The 14,801-nt window shown below is 58.1% G+C and overlaps 2 protein-coding genes and 1 pseudogene across 3 annotated transcripts; all 3 read left to right on the plus strand.

The window, feature by feature from the left end:
- Positions 1-749: 749 nt before the first annotated feature.
- On the plus strand, positions 750-1,247 carry LINJ_32_0830 (conserved hypothetical protein; the record flags this gene model as incomplete). Its single annotated transcript, XM_001467728.1, has 1 exon — positions 750-1,247. One exon carries the CDS (start codon positions 750-752, stop codon positions 1,245-1,247), a length of 498 nt encoding a protein of 165 aa, XP_001467765.1.
- Positions 1,248-2,636: 1,389 nt separating this feature from the next.
- On the plus strand, positions 2,637-6,284 carry LINJ_32_0840 (annotated as a pseudogene). The gene is given in 3 exon segments: positions 2,637-3,575; positions 3,578-4,843; positions 4,845-6,284. Coding segments are annotated over 3 exon segments (3,645 nt in total).
- A 1,614-nt stretch (positions 6,285-7,898) lies between these two features.
- Positions 7,899-11,294, plus strand: LINJ_32_0850 (hypothetical protein, unknown function; the record flags this gene model as incomplete). The annotated part of the gene is made up of 1 exon (XM_003392673.1): positions 7,899-11,294. One exon carries the CDS (start codon positions 7,899-7,901, stop codon positions 11,292-11,294), a length of 3,396 nt encoding a protein of 1,131 aa, XP_003392721.1.
- Positions 11,295-14,801: the final 3,507 nt, after the last annotated feature.

Genomic DNA, 14,801 nt, shown 5'->3' on the forward strand with positions numbered 1-14,801 from the left:
GTTAACCCACCGCATCCTTGTCGTGGCGTGGGAGGGGGCTGGTGACAGCGAGAGCGAGTGCGTTCGATATTGACACCTGTATATGTGTAATGTGCCCGTAGATCCTCTGCTGGGGTGATCTAGAGTCCCATGGGAGAAAAGAGTGCTGCGCAGCCGTCCTTAACATGAGCGCTCCTCCGCGTGCACGTGTGCTATAATATTGAGCTGCCGAGAGGCTGCCGCACATGGTGAGCATTCCCGCGCGGCACAGATCCTCTACTCGACTTGCCATGCACGCACGCTGTACAGCCCATATGTCTGTGCATGATGGATGCTGCATATGCGCCCCTGCTTGCCTCTCTGATGGCCGTACGGTGGATCACGGTACTCGTTGCCCTGCGCTCGCTCGTGTGAGCTCTCTTGTGGCCTCCCTCTTTTTCTTTTCTCAGTTGCGGAACGCCTTTGCCGAGCCATTCCCCTCCCCTCCCCCCGCTTCCTTCTTTTCGTTCGTCGGCTCTACTCGCCCGCATGCATATGTATGCATCCTCGCAAAGCGTGCGTCTTGCCGGCGCACCTCCACTCCCGAGTCTCTGCCCCCGCTTCCCCCCCCCCCGCACTCGTCCCACGCAGTCGGCCGGCTTCTCGTTCTCCTTTTCTGCACCGTCGCGTGCTTCGCAGCTCACGTCTCGCGCCCCCTTTCTTCATCTCTCTTTTTTTTCCTCTTGCGCACAAAGCGCAGCGGCGAAAAGCTGACAGAAAAAAAAATAACGATGGGGCTTGACATTCTCGAGATCGACACGACCACCCCCCACCCCGGCGTCACGATTGACGGCACTACCGCGCAGCGCGAGACAAACGGCGGGTGGGTGACGCTGCGGGCGAAGACGCCGCTGTCGGCCACGAATCATCAGTGGGCCATTCGAATTATTGATCAAGGCGAAGGCGCAGATGGGTCTGGCTTGATGATAGGCCTGCTTCCCCAGCTCAGCGCGCAGCTGGCAAGCGCGACCGGTAGCAAGTACATTTCTGAGCTCGGCGGCTGGTGTCTCTCGCGGGCTGGCGACACCTACGGCGCGTGGAAGTGCGACCGGTTCCCCTACTCGACGGACTGCGTCGTTGAATTCGATTGGGACGCCGTGACGGGCACCCTGTGCATGGTGAGCGGGAACAAGAAGGGTACCGGCCACATCCCCGGCCTCAAAGAGAGCGACGCGCTGTACCCAGCCGTCTCCATGTACTACCTGAACCAGAAGGTGGCGTTTGTGTAGCGACCTATTGGTGCCGCGTTTGACAAATAGCGTTTCGACTTCCCCGCGCTTGCTGGACCATTTGCTACCAGTGGCATGGCCGCTGCCGTTGCTGGGGCTGCTGCTCTCTTGGATTCTGTTCTTGCCGTCTACCCCATCGTTCTCAGCGCTGAGGGGCGCCGTGCAGCGCGGTGTTTCTTCTCTGCTCTTGTCGGCGTCTGCGTGCACCCGTTCGTGCCTTGGTCACCTCCCACTCCAAGGTGCCGCTGCCCCTGCGGCCTTTTCTCCCTCCTTCCACACAGCGTCTTTGTTTTTAGTTTGCCGCACCAGCAGCCGCACGTGACAAATCAGCGACCAACGGACGTGAATGCCGCAGAGAAGATAAAGGCAACTCGAAGGCACACCAACACAAGGGCCGTGGGGACGAGCTGGTTGGTGATGGCCCAGCTGAGCACCCTGAACCCTTGCTCCCACTCCTTGTCTGAACAGAGCGCCGAGTAACACGGCTCTCTGTGCGAGTGTCCGTGATTATTCCACTTGGACCAAACAAACAACGGCAGCGAAACAAGAAGGAACAGTGCGGATGTGCCTCCCCCGTGCACGTGTGCGTGTCTCTCTCCTGCCTCTTTGGTTGGTCTGGCAAACGATCCGCATCACTCATTTGCCCCTTTCTTCCAGGCGACCTCCTGCTGATGCTGCCTTTTACTTTCCGTCACCCCGTCTCTCTCGCACACGGCGGATCTTGTCTTTTGCCTGCCCTGCTCCCCATCTCTTTTTTTTTTTGTTCCTTCCCTGATAGACGCATACGTACGAACACATTTATGCATGCGCTCCGGGCTCACTTCATAGCCAAGGATGTAGCCGACCACGAGAGGGAACGGCAGACGTCTCTGGCTAGCGGTGCCAGCTTCACGCACGATCCCACACCACAGGAACACAGACGAGGACTGCCTGCCGCAGCTTCTGTTTCTCTCGTCCACCATCTCACTTCTACAGTATCTGCGGACTCTGCTTGAGTCTTCATTTTCGTATTTTATGTTTGTTTGGCCTGCTTGCCTGTCAATTGAACGCCGTGCCCCTGATGCGTGGTGACTGCTGCTTATCCTGTGTCTTCTGTTGCCCCCTCCCCCCTCCGCCCTCTTGGCGCTCTCCTTCGCAGGAGTTTAGAGGTTCAGGGCTCTCTCGCGCTTGTTGGATTCCTGTGACACTATCGCGATGTGCCAGCACGCATTATTGGCGAGCCGTTTCGTTGGGGGATTTCTCTGGAAGCCTTCCCCGCGTTGCTGTCGGTCTCTCTTTCTCTGTCCCACTTCCCTCTATCCTGCCCCTAGGGTGGTTCTGGGAGAGGTGCTGCGTTCCACTTTTTTTTTTCAGTAGATGCCGCCGCGTTCGCGTTGCCTTACGTCTGTGTCTCTGCCGCTTTCATCCGTCTCAGCGGAGAACCATTGGCGGTGGACCGTGCGCAAGTTCGCCGCGACATTGTTTGCGTGTGCAAGCCGTCCTTCGAGAGAGAGAGGGAGGGGGGGGTTCCGCTCCTTTTCGTGCATCGGCGCTGCCTTCAAAGCGGCTCTCGTTCGTTCTCTTTTCAGAAGTCTTCCTTAATGCTGCTCCATGCGGCGCGCTCTTATGCCTTGCGCCTCTTCCTCTTCCAATGCTGCATTCCATGGGCGGTGGCGGCGTCGACGAGACGGTCCACGGGTGGCCCGACTGGATGTGGGGCGCTCTTCTTCGCGACAGACACAAATCTGTCTCACCCACCGACGGTGTCGACGAACACCACGCCGCCCTCCAGTGGCATGTGTTTGTGTAAGAGCAGATCGAGCCTCGTGGGGCTGCGCTCGCTCTCGCCGGAAGCGAGACGCTCACAAGCTCAAAGGGCCTCAGGTGAGCACGCCAGCACTCATCGCCTTCACCACGGGCCTTGGCGTGTGCTTCATGGGCCCGTCCGGCTTCTTGCCTAGCTACATCATTGGCTTCCGCAATGGCTCGGCGGCCGCCCAGGTGTCGCAGGCGCAGGCTATTGCACGTATGATGTCCTCCGCCTCCACCTCAGTGCGGAGACTGCCGAACACGTCAAAGGTCATCTTGATTGGCCACAACTCTAGGTGCGAGCGCGCGACGCCTTGCGTGCTGTAGAACCGCACCCAGGCGCTGCTCTCCGTAGCCGGCAGCGTCAGTCAGTAGCGATGCCGCGACTTCGTCTCCTTCATCAACGGCGTGTACGGCGAGGGGGAGAAAGTGTGGCCCGTGGCTGTGTCGACCTTCTTCAGGAAAGGCTAACTTGGTAGCATGGTGAAGAACGACTTTGACCACCATCGAAGCCGGTACCCGTTGGGCCCTACCACGCATCTGCTCCAGCAGCCCTTGCGAGTGTTACTGCGCAAGAGCTCCCCCCCCTCCTCCCGGCTAGTAGACTCATCACCGCACGGACCCCTTCTCTCTCCCGCTTTTGGGGAAGGGGGTCAGAGCTGATATGTCGGTGAACGCTAGTCGAGTGTCTGCAGCGCAGCGGAGCTGCGCGGGCGAGATCTGTCTCTTCCGACGGAGGGGTGGCTGCCCTTGAACTTCTCTGGCTGGTACGCCTACTTCTCCGTACAGGTGCTCGTGTGGGTGATCACCGAGAGGGGCAGCCAGAGAGAACTCTCAGGGGGTGTCGTAGGCAACGCAGATGCGGGGTGACCATCGTAAACTCACGGAATCAGTCGCGGCAGCGCCTGCTCGACTACGACTCCGCCTACGGCCCCTTCGCGCTTGCCAAGGTTCAGCGTCCGCTGGCGAAGGCGGTCGTCGAGTATCCTCCACGACGACGCGGCCATACGGCGGCTTTAAGGGATGTCGTCGTCGCTGCCGAGGGCATGGTGGCCTCAAGTCGGCTTGGTGGCGACACAGCCATGATGAGCTTTTCCTGCTGCAAGTGCGCCAAGGGGCAGGAGCCAGTGTTTGTGTCTGTTGTCCTCCAGTACGGCTCTTTCATCGGCATCCACCGCACCCTGCGCGTCCTCTCCCTCACAATGCTGGCAGCCGCCTCGCGCTCGGCGTGCGCCTCGTCCTATGTGGCTGCCGGCTTGCGCACGGTCGTTCATTAGCTCACAGCAGCGCTGTAGGTGTCGTCCACGTTGCAGCTCGTGGCCGACGCGGCGCGCAAGTTCGTAAACGACGCTACCAGCGAGTTTCGCGGCTGCCTCCTGCTCCTGCGCTCTGACTATGCCGTCATCACCTTCAACGCCTTGACGTGTCTCTGCCGCAGCACGCGAAGCGCTCGTGCGACTTTGCTATCGCAGTGCAGAGCCGCATCAAGCCCGAGAATGCCCGTCGGATTAGCGTGCAGGTGATCACGAACAACTTTCTTTTTGGCACCTGGGTCAGTGAAACCGGCTGCAAGAGCTGCGTTGTGTTCGGCAGGGCGCACTTTATCGAGTTCTTCATTCTGCTGCACAAACGCGCCTTTCCTGTGTCGTCGTCACGTAACCAACGGCGAAGCGCGTCGAGTTTTCCGAGACGATCCTTCTCGAGTTCGCTGCTATCCCTCATCGAGAGGTGCCGCACTCACTCTGCGAGCTGCACGACGCTATCGAAGGAAGGCTGGCGCGGATGCAGCCCCGCGCGGAACCATTCTGAGCGGGCTTTCAGTACCTGCGCGTGGGTGACTGCGTCATCGTGCTGCGGGCGCACAGGCGCGTGAGCGCTATCGATCCGACGTCGGCGCACTGTATTCAGCTGCGCCTCACGCGGATGCAGGAAGGGAACACGACGTACTATACGAGCCACTTCCACGAACCGCCAATGCGCATCGTTACAGAGGCTGTGCACTGCCGCAAATGTAAAGGGTATTGGCGGTACATGCCACAGCGCATGGGGCTGGCGCATCAGGATGGCCCGTTTGCTTCAGTTTCCGACACCGCTCGCAGCCTCATGGACAAGAGAGCCGGCGATGCGACCTCGCGCCGACCCGACCCATTCGCACCGGAATGGGTCGCGTGAAACACGGCGGAGGGCGTCCACTACAAACTGAGGATGGGAATGGCCAGCCTGGAGGCTCGTCGCTTTCCGACGCCCGGCATTCACTGAGGTGCGCCTCTGGCGGCCGTGACACCAGCGAAGCTTGCCTTCGCCAGCTACGCAGGCTCAGCGCTGAAAGGCACCGAGCAGGGACTTATGGAGTGGATCTACTTTTAGCCCCAGTCGGGTGCAGCAGAGGAGGAGGAGCTGCCGGCGCCCGACAGGGGCTCGCCGGCGACCGCCAAAAACATTCTGCTGTGCCTGCTGTACAGCAGCGACAAGACGTGGAGCCGGGCTCGCTAGCCGGTGCCCACGCGCTCATCCAGCATCGTGCACCCGGCGATCGCCGGCGGCGAACCTCCAGTGGCCATCACCTTTTCACCCCCCGACGAACCCGCAACATTCTGGAAGTGCCGGTTGCACAAGGAGATGAACATCATGCTCACTTTGAAGCCACTCAACGTGAACCAGTACATCTCCTCCACGTGGCAGGAATTGCAGACGGACATCATGATGGAGGGCGCACCGGACGGCTCGCTGAGGGACGCGACGGCCCGCTTCGGCGTGCCGACCAAGTCCTTGGCGCGCCGCTACAAGGTGGACATCCTGCACGGCTTGGCGTGCCAGCACGGCGGCGGCATCACGCATGGCGATGCGAAGCCGTACAACATCTTCCTTGGGGCGGACCGCATGTGAAAGGGGTCCGGCGTCGGCTCCACAGTTTCAGAGGCGGCGGACTTGGCACAGTGAAGCGGCACGCTGGAGTTCCGCGGAACGGCCGTGTACCAATCTCCTGAGGCCGAAACCAGCCATCCTCTCACCGCAGCGTTTGAAATTTACTCCCATCGGCATATCTTTCCTGGAGATGCAGGCGGCTCGCCTGCCGTAGCGTTCGAGGACTTCCAAGCTGCGTGCCAGGCACCAGGGGATTGCGTGGTGGTGCGTTAGGTGGCCTTTCTGCGTGTGGTGGGGATCGGCGAGGTCGAGCCGATGATGGTCCGTGACCTCCTCTCTGGTGCGGAGGAGTTCGCGCAGGCGTGTCGTGCGCAACCTCCTCTCCTTTTCACTTTCTGTTCGGGTATTTCCTTGCGAGGGCGAAGTAGGTGTGGGGTGGAAGCCGGTGTACGGTGGATGGAATTGGCTTGGGGATGGGGGGGCGGCACCAAGGCTGTGCACGTTGTGCTGTCCTTGCCATCGAGCGTGTTGTTCGGTGTGCACGTGTCCTCCTGTTTTGCGTATATCTCAACCACGACGCCGCCACCCTCCCTTCCACTTGTCTCCTCTCCCGCCGCCCTCCCTCCCTTTTGTATCTCACGTCGGAAGAGCACATCACCCGCTGGCGTAGGCTCACTCCTTTTTGTTTGGTTGCTTCTTACCAAGGTGAGATGTCGGTCCTCCCAGCCCCATTCTGCCTCTCACCATGTATGATTGCATCTAAAGTCCAACAGACAAGTGGAAAAGCAAGGCAAGGGTCATCACCACGCTACAAGCGTGACGGCGAACACAAATGCGCAACCCACCATCGTGCTGTTATTCTTGTGCGTGGGGTTCTGGAGGGGGGGAGGGAGGGACTTGTGAGTTCGTGCTACTGCAACCTCCTCGCTCCCGCTTTCCTGTATGCGCACGTCCAGCAGCTCAACCGATTTTCCGTGTTTTCCTCTGGAAGCCACGTCTCTCTCTCTCTCCCTTTAGTCGACCAGCAACGAATACAAGCCGAATCATCGCACCAGCCACATCAGCTAGAGGCAATCCGGAGTGGACAGGTAGTGAAAAAAAAAAAGAAACGGCCGACGCCGCGTTGCCGCAGATCCCGTGTGCGCGTGTGTGGGACGGCTGCGACTGACTCGCCCAGCATGGTTTGAGATACAACAGTGTGAAGAAGAAGGCGGAGGGGCGAGGGAAGAATGGGGGTTTCCACCACTGCGTGTGTGTGTGTGTGTGTGTGGGTGGGTGGGCGTGCACGCGCTCTACTGACGCCGTCTCTACCGTCTTCCTTCCTCTTTGCGCTGCGTTCACGCTCAGGCCATGGAAGAAGTGAGCCTGCGAAGGCGGCTTTAAGCCGGCTTGAGCTTGCGTCTCTCTTTGCCACTCGCTGTCAATCTCTGCCTTTTCTCCCCTGCGGCTTTTCCTCTGTGCGGTCTTCGTTGAATCCAGCCTGGCAGTCGTCGCTCCCGGCTGCTTTGTGCGTCGGTTTCGCTCTTCCAGACGCTGGCGCCGAGGCATGCTCTACACCCCTCCCTTCCCAACAGCTCCCGATTCACACAGATACACTGCCACGCCCTCACACTCTTCCAGACGAGCAGAGGGACACACTCGGAGACTGTCGAGATCAGGTAGGAGCCGCAGTCGCCTTCCGCTTGCGAATTTTCAGACACCGCTCCCTTTTTCGGCCCTCATCACTCTCTCGGTGTTTTGGTTTGCGGTGTGGCATCGCCATCCGTGCACAGCTGTGAGGCCAGTGCGTTCGATGCGCAACTTGCGCCCTCTCCCACTCTCTCTCGCCGCGACCCTTTTTCGTTCCTGGACCCTCTAGACCCTCCCTTTGCGCGTCTGTCTGTGTGTGTGCATGTGTGTGCACGCGCATGTGTGGGGTTGGACGCAATATGCTCCGTCATGCGGGCCAGTTCTCACGGATGGAGGCTGGGGTGTGCTTATTCGGGGGCAGCGGCACGAATGCTATCCACGCACACTTGCCATCAACTCGCCGCATTATCTTTTCTGCTGCGAGACCCTCGACAGTTCCCGGTGGTGATCGTGACAGGACGCTCTATGAGCGCTTTCACAACTCTCTATCGCCTTCTCCCGACTGCTGCATACATGATGTACAACACGGAAGCTAGGTTCGACGGATGCACCGCGTTCATCAGGGCCGACTATCCAGATGTGCCGCGTCCGTCGTCGGTGCGTTTGGTCCCACACACTTCAGCACTCCTGGGCCCGGAGCTGTGCGAAAAGAGTGGCGCTTACGTGGACGTCATGCAAGCAGCTGCAGAGACGGTCGGTGCCGCAGAGGTGGCGCCTTCGTTGAATGTTGACGATGGGGTCGCCGCCGAGTTCTGTGGAGGCGGGAGCATCACTCCAGGTGAGCTGGACGAGGAGCTGCGACAAAGCATTACCTCCTCCTTTAATGAGCAGTTCATCGCTTCCATCGAGGATGAGTGCGGCCCGCCATCCGCGCATCGGTCCTGCAGAGAGACAGCGCCGGTGCAGCCCGCGGGAAAGCTAGAGGCACGGCGGCGGGGCCGCGAATTCTTGCACCACAGCAAGCTTCACCGTGTCGGCAGTGGCTCAGTCGTCTCTCATCACAACATGCATCACGAGGCAGTGCAGCACGGCATTCATTGGGTGGTGCCACGGTGGCTCATCGACTGTAAAGTGGATCTTCGAAAAGCGATGTACGCATGGCGCAGTTTGTTGAGTCAGTCACGCCCCGGCGAGGTCGTTTCTCTTGTACTGTTCGTCAACGTGGATGTCGTGGACCTCACCTCCCTCATAGGGCATTCTGGTCTTCGCGACGCGCGGGGGTGGCCACGTTTGAAAAGCAACGCGGTCCAGTATGAAAAACTGTGCCGAGCCTCACCTCCACCTGAGGGCTGCGCAGCTTGCGCAGCCCTCAAGTTGCCTCTCCGCGCTCCTTCGCAGCTGCGGGCAGCTCTGCTTTCTCTGGAAGCGAACGCAACCGCCGTCGCCGAATCCTCCTCCGGCTGCGCGCCATCGGCTGAAGTGGTGGGTGCAAGAACACCTGCGCAAAGCATAGGCGCGCAGAGCGGTGCCTCAGCTGGCCTGCCGCCGCGAAGAGGGAGCTTAGAGGTTCCTATTGTGAATTGCTGGGCTAAGGCATCCGCGATGGAGATAGAGCACGCAAAACATGCACACCGACTTACGGTAGACGCTTTCAGACATCTGTTTTCCGTGTTCGACGTGCACCATCCGATGCACCGGCGTCGCCTGCGTGGCCAGCGTTCCATGCACGAGAGCCTTCAGCGGATTCCAGATCCGCTCCAGAAGTGGCAGTGGGTGTTGCAGAAGGACAGCACTCCGTACCCCGTGCCACTGTCTGATGCAACGCTGTCTCGTGTGTTGCCTTACGTGCTGGTAAAGGACGCGAAGGAGCAGCGCCGGCAGCACCAGCGGGCGCTCCGACGCAATGTGGTCGATGCGGCAACGTTGCAGAGCCTGAATTCCCGGGGTCTCTCCGCGGCCGTCTTCACTGCGGGCAGTGCCCGGGCTGGCGCCCCGTTTCCAAACCCGAGGTACTTCACCACCCTTGTGTCCGATGCGGGGTCGCTGCTCGTACGTGATGGGTGTCTCTCGGACCTCTTTGTGATGGAGTTTCAGCCAACGCTGCTAGAAGCGGAGTTGAGCTCTCATTACTGGCGGTCGGTGCGGGAAAAAGCTCTTGGCGGGATTACAGGCTTGTCACTGAGGCAGTATCGCGCCCTCCTGGAGCTTCTGTCAGCGGCTGAGAAGCTTGTGGCCGCAGAAATGCCCCCCGCTTCCCTGACTCGCGATGTTTTGAAGAATGCTGTGCGCTTTCTCTACACGTGCGGGCGCGGCCGTGGCCTTCTGGCATGGCCGCTCGCAGATCCGGCGGAGGGTTATCATCGCCTTCGGGTAGCCTTCACCTTGAGCTATGAGTTCTACGCAGACCCTCTTGTTTTTTCGTGGCGCTTTCGAGGTGCGCCACGAGCAGGTTGCGTGGGGGAGGCGCAGATACGCCACCTTGCATCTGGCGCTGGCGTAGCCTCGTACCACGCTGCTGCTGCCGCTGGATCTGGGAGTGCTGAATCACAGTGTATTATAGAGACACTGAAAGATGCTATTAGCTACATACTCGCGACCATGAGGAGGCTCGGCTGGGTCTTGGTCTGGCAAGAAGATCATCATCGCTGGCCAACCGCAGTGCCACCGCCGCACATGCACCACCCCCACATCAACGCTACGCGCTCTGTTTTTCCGCTGAGCAGATGTACCGGGCCGGCGCTGCAGGAACGGATTGCCGCGTCGCTGGAGAGGTGGCGCCACGAACAGCTGCGGTTCAACAACAAGAGATATGACGCTGACGTGTCGGCTGGGGCGTTGAAGACGCCCTCGTCTCACCAAACGGTTGAGTCGACGAGGGCAGCGGCTGCAGACGCGGCCACAGCGTCGCCGTACACGAGCCTCGATGTGTGGCAGGCCGCTCTCATCCCTGAAGACGCTGGCGTTTACCTGTGGGAAGGGCAAACGGTGTTTCTCGATGAAGGTTGCCCGGGTGTCATCGTCGAATTCCGACCACCGCCGGCGGAGCTGTTCACGCCGATCGAGCAGCACCCGACGGAGGCGAAGCGCGCGTACTGGCGTGCGCAGCAGGAGCTGCACGCCGACTTCATCCGCTTTTATCGCTGGCGCCGCGACTGTTTTGCCGCGGCAAACCCGCGGCAAGTCAGGGCCGCCTTCACCAGCCTCCCGCATTACGTACGAGCACGGGAAATGACGCACTTTCCTGTGGTGGAGCTGCTGCACGCATCCCCAGATGGTAAGCGACCGCTTGTGCAAGTGCTGCCGATACGCGCAATGCAGTACCACGTGGCGTATCCGCGCGTGTGCGCCGTGAGTGGCGCGGAGCAGAAGAGCTGGCACGAAGCGCAAGGCCGGCCGGCGCCTTCCAAGGATGAATTGCGAGACGTGGTGTGGAGGCTATCCACCACAGACGTGGACAACCGCTCTGCGTCGCAGGTGACGCTGTTGCGGCTTCCACTCTCGCCGTTTCGCATTGAGGCGGCCGCGTTGCCTTTTGTGTCTCGTGTGATGGAGCTCTCCAGGCGCCCTGTTGGCCATCGCACGCAACGCGCTCTGTGGCACGCGACAACTACGAAGAAAAGGCAAGCGCTCTTTCAGCGTTTGAATGTGGAGTGGGCCAGCTGCCATGGAAAAACCGTCGTTCACGACAGGTTGTCTACTCCGCAGCTGCGGGCGGTGAAAGAACGTGCGCACATTAACTGGAGGTTGGTACCCGCGTCGCGCCATTCCTCGGCAGCACTCTATTTTGCCTTCTTCACCGCTCATCGCGACACTGTGCTGCCCTGAAAGCAGAGGAAGCGCTGACGGACGATGAGACACTGCTGAGCCGCTAGCGTGAGCCCGCCCGTTGTCGACTTGCCCCTTGTTTTCGCTCCATCGTCGATCGGTTTTCCGCCGTGCGACAGCCGGGTGTCTCATGCGCTATTTTTTACCGCCTTCTTCACTGTATCGCCTTAACCTTCACCCTCTCCGCCGCTCGGAGGTGACTGCCGCGACTGTGGTGTGCAGGTACTGCGTGTCCTTGCTCATTTATTCGTTTTCCATCGATTGCTCCTGCTTGTTATCTCTGCTAGGTTGCTCCACTTCATCTACACAAGGATGCATGAATCCGCACCCTCCCTCTGAACCCCCATCCCCCGTGCTCACAACAATACACACACACACACACAAAGCGGTGAGGCTGCGGAAAAGCCGCCCTCCCCCCCTCCCGTCCTCCCTGGCGCTGGTGCTGGTGCTGCTGCTGCGAGGGATGGGGAGAGGGAGAGAGGAAAAAAAAGGAGCTTTGGGACGCGTTAGCGTTCACGCCACCCTCGCGCTCTGCCGCTCTCTTGCAACAGTGTGATGATACCCCTCCCCCCCTCCCTGCCTCCACGGCCGCGATCCTACTCTTTCTCTAGCGTTCTTGTGCTTCTTGTAAGGGTGCTGTGTGGGCGCTGTAGTGCTCGGGAACGCCGACGACGGAGGAGGCGAGGGGGAGGGAAACCAAACGAACGGATAATGTGGCGGATGTGCCAGGAGACGCGTGGGGCGAATTCGAGGTGGAAATAGGGCTGCGAGGCACAGTTCACTCTTGTTCTTGCTCCATGAAATGACGCAGGCGCCTCCTTCCCCTCTCCATTCACCACCGCTACCGCGACAGCTGCTTATCCTCTGCCTTGGTGCACATATATGTTGCTCGTATCTCTCTCGCTATCTTTATCCTCTCCTCGTTTCTCATGATTTCTTCTCCGCTCCTGTGTGCTTTACGGCGTCATCCATCGACACACGATCGCTGCTGCAAACGAGAAAGCGGTTCTCACGGCGCCTCGTTACACACATTGACACACACACACACACACACACACACACGAAAGCAGAGACTCTCTGGCTCTTGCCATTCCCCTTGCTTTCCTCATTTTCTCTGTGTGTGCCTACCACGAAAGGTGCGGACGCGTCTCTTGTCTCTTTGTTAGCCTCTCTGTCTCCCTTGTTGCTGCTGGACCGACCCGCGCCTTCTTTCTGTTTTTTTTTTGTCTCCTTCCTTTTTCATCGCACCCCCTCGTGTGTGCGCGCGTCGCTGCCGTTGTTGACTGTGAGTGTAGGTGTGTTTGCGACACAGGTAGTCGCGAGGAAAATTCAGCAAGAGAAACCTAGCAAGACACCAAGATCACGTGGTATTGATCATCTTGTTTCTGGTGTGTGTCTTTGAGCACCACAAAAAGGGAAGGCTGAGCGAAGGAAGCCTGAACCGAGGCGTGGGTCTCTACGCAAAGCAGCAAGGCAGCACACCGCGTGGTGGTGGCGGGAAAAAGACGATATATACAGCAACCCCTCCTCTCTTTCGCATCTTACTGTTTCTTGCCGTGAGCTCCGACAACGTTTTTTTGCCCGTTTTTGTTCACTTGTGTTTATCTCCTGTCCCTCTGGTGCTGTCAAAGGCATTCATTGCGTCTTGATGCTGGTGGTGTTGCGAGAAGGTCTTGATCCACATACGCAGGCGCGAACCCGAATACACAACCCCCTCCCCCCACGCGCGCGTAAATACCTACCTTCACCACTGTACCCATACACACGCACAAAGGTGTAACGCGTGCTCTCTCAAGACACTCCTTCCTGCTGTTCCTCTGTCACTCCCGCTGTTACATCTTTGCCTTTCCCTGTAGAAAACCTCGTTGGTGTTTCTTTTTTTGTTGTTGTTTGCTTCTCTCCTGCCTTGCATGTTGTCCTCTATCGTTGAAGGTGCGTTGTCATCTCCACTGCTGTTTCTTTCTTTTCCGTTTTTCTTTTTTTGTCTTTCGCTAGTCCTGTGCTGTTCACACGTGTACCTTCGCGCTCTTCTTGTTTCGGCGTCTCTCACACCTTTTTGCTGCTGTTGATGTATGTTTTGTGTGTGCGCGCGCGCTATCTTTTTCTGTAGATTTACTGAGTTTTGTTTCTGTGCCTTTTTTTTTTCGGGCTTTGTGATTTCTGTAGTGGCGTTGGGGTTTCTTCTTCGTCTGTGGATTTACTCCAGCTCGAACTTTCTATTGCGTTTTTTTTTCTAGCGCGCGCGTGTGCTTGTGTGGGTGTATCTGCCTCCCGCCCTTTCTCTTACCAACACCCTCTGCCCTTCTTTCTCACCCTCTCTTGCACGTTCTTTGTGCCTGAGTTGCATAAAACCTCGGCCCGTGCTTGTTTTGCCCACCCTTCATCTTTTGTGTGTGTGTGTGTGTGTTTTATGTTTTTTTTTTTTTTGCTCCTTTCGTCACCGCTCTTGGATTCCAAGCTGTCTCTTATCATTCTCCTTTATTTATCAATCTCATACACCCTCACTCCTCTTCCTCTCACCAAAAGAAAACAAAAGAAAAAGGGGGCGCACACGGCTTCCTCTGCCCTCCTTCCCCCCTCCCCACCGATTTCACCATATCTTTTTGTTGTTGCTGCTGCTGCTGCGGTTGTTGCTGTTTTTGTTGTGTGTGCGCTCTTCATTTGTGTGGGTTTGACCACCCTCCCGCGCTTCATCTTTGGCGCCCTCGTCTCACTGCTGCTGAAAGACACTGTGGTGCGCTTTAGCTCAGCAACGCGATCGTTTAAGGTGGGAAAAGGTGTTTTACGGCTCTCTTACTCATCTTTTTCTCCGCCTATATCATCTGTGTGTGCATGTGCGTGACCGGTGACTGCGCATAATATTTGCTGATTCAACAGAAGCAGCTTTTTCTTGCTGTTTTCGTGCTTGCGTTCGCTCTCCTTCCTGCATTCTCCTTTTTCGGCCTCCTCCCCAACCATTTCCACTGAATTCACACTTCAACCCTTTGGGCGTAGTCAGCTCTTCTTTTCGTTTGCGCCTGCACGCCCTTTATCTTACTTGACTCTCCGTGCTTCTTTCCCCTCTCCCCACCCACCCCATCCTTCTTCTGCCCCTCGTTTTCGAGGGTGCGTGCCTCTGTTGCGTGCCCTCTTTTTGTTTTATGCGCTCTTCTGCTTATATATACGTACATACGTCTTTGTTTGTGCACACAAGTTTTCGTGTTTTTTTTTTCCGCCTCTGTCTCTCTCTGCGTGGGTGTGGGTGTTCATGTTTCTTCGCCTTTGTTTGGTTTCACCTTTTTCTTTGCCTTTCTCGTTTTTCTCGTTGAGCGCTTTGGTTTACGCGCGTGCGCTTTATTTCCTCATCATTTCTCTTTTACTTGCCCCCCCTCTTGTTTTTTTTTTTCGGCTGCGTGCTGCTTGTTTCTCGAGGTCTGTGTCTGTGTCTGTGGCTCGTGTGTGTGCGTGTGCGTGTATTCGTCCCTCCGCACTAGAAAAAAAAAGGAGAGTCAACGAACACATTTTTTT

The sequence above is a fragment of the Leishmania infantum genome, chromosome 32 (assembly GCF_000002875.2).
Source record: "Leishmania infantum JPCM5 genome chromosome 32".
Lineage (NCBI taxonomy): Eukaryota > Euglenozoa > Kinetoplastea > Trypanosomatida > Trypanosomatidae > Leishmania > Leishmania infantum.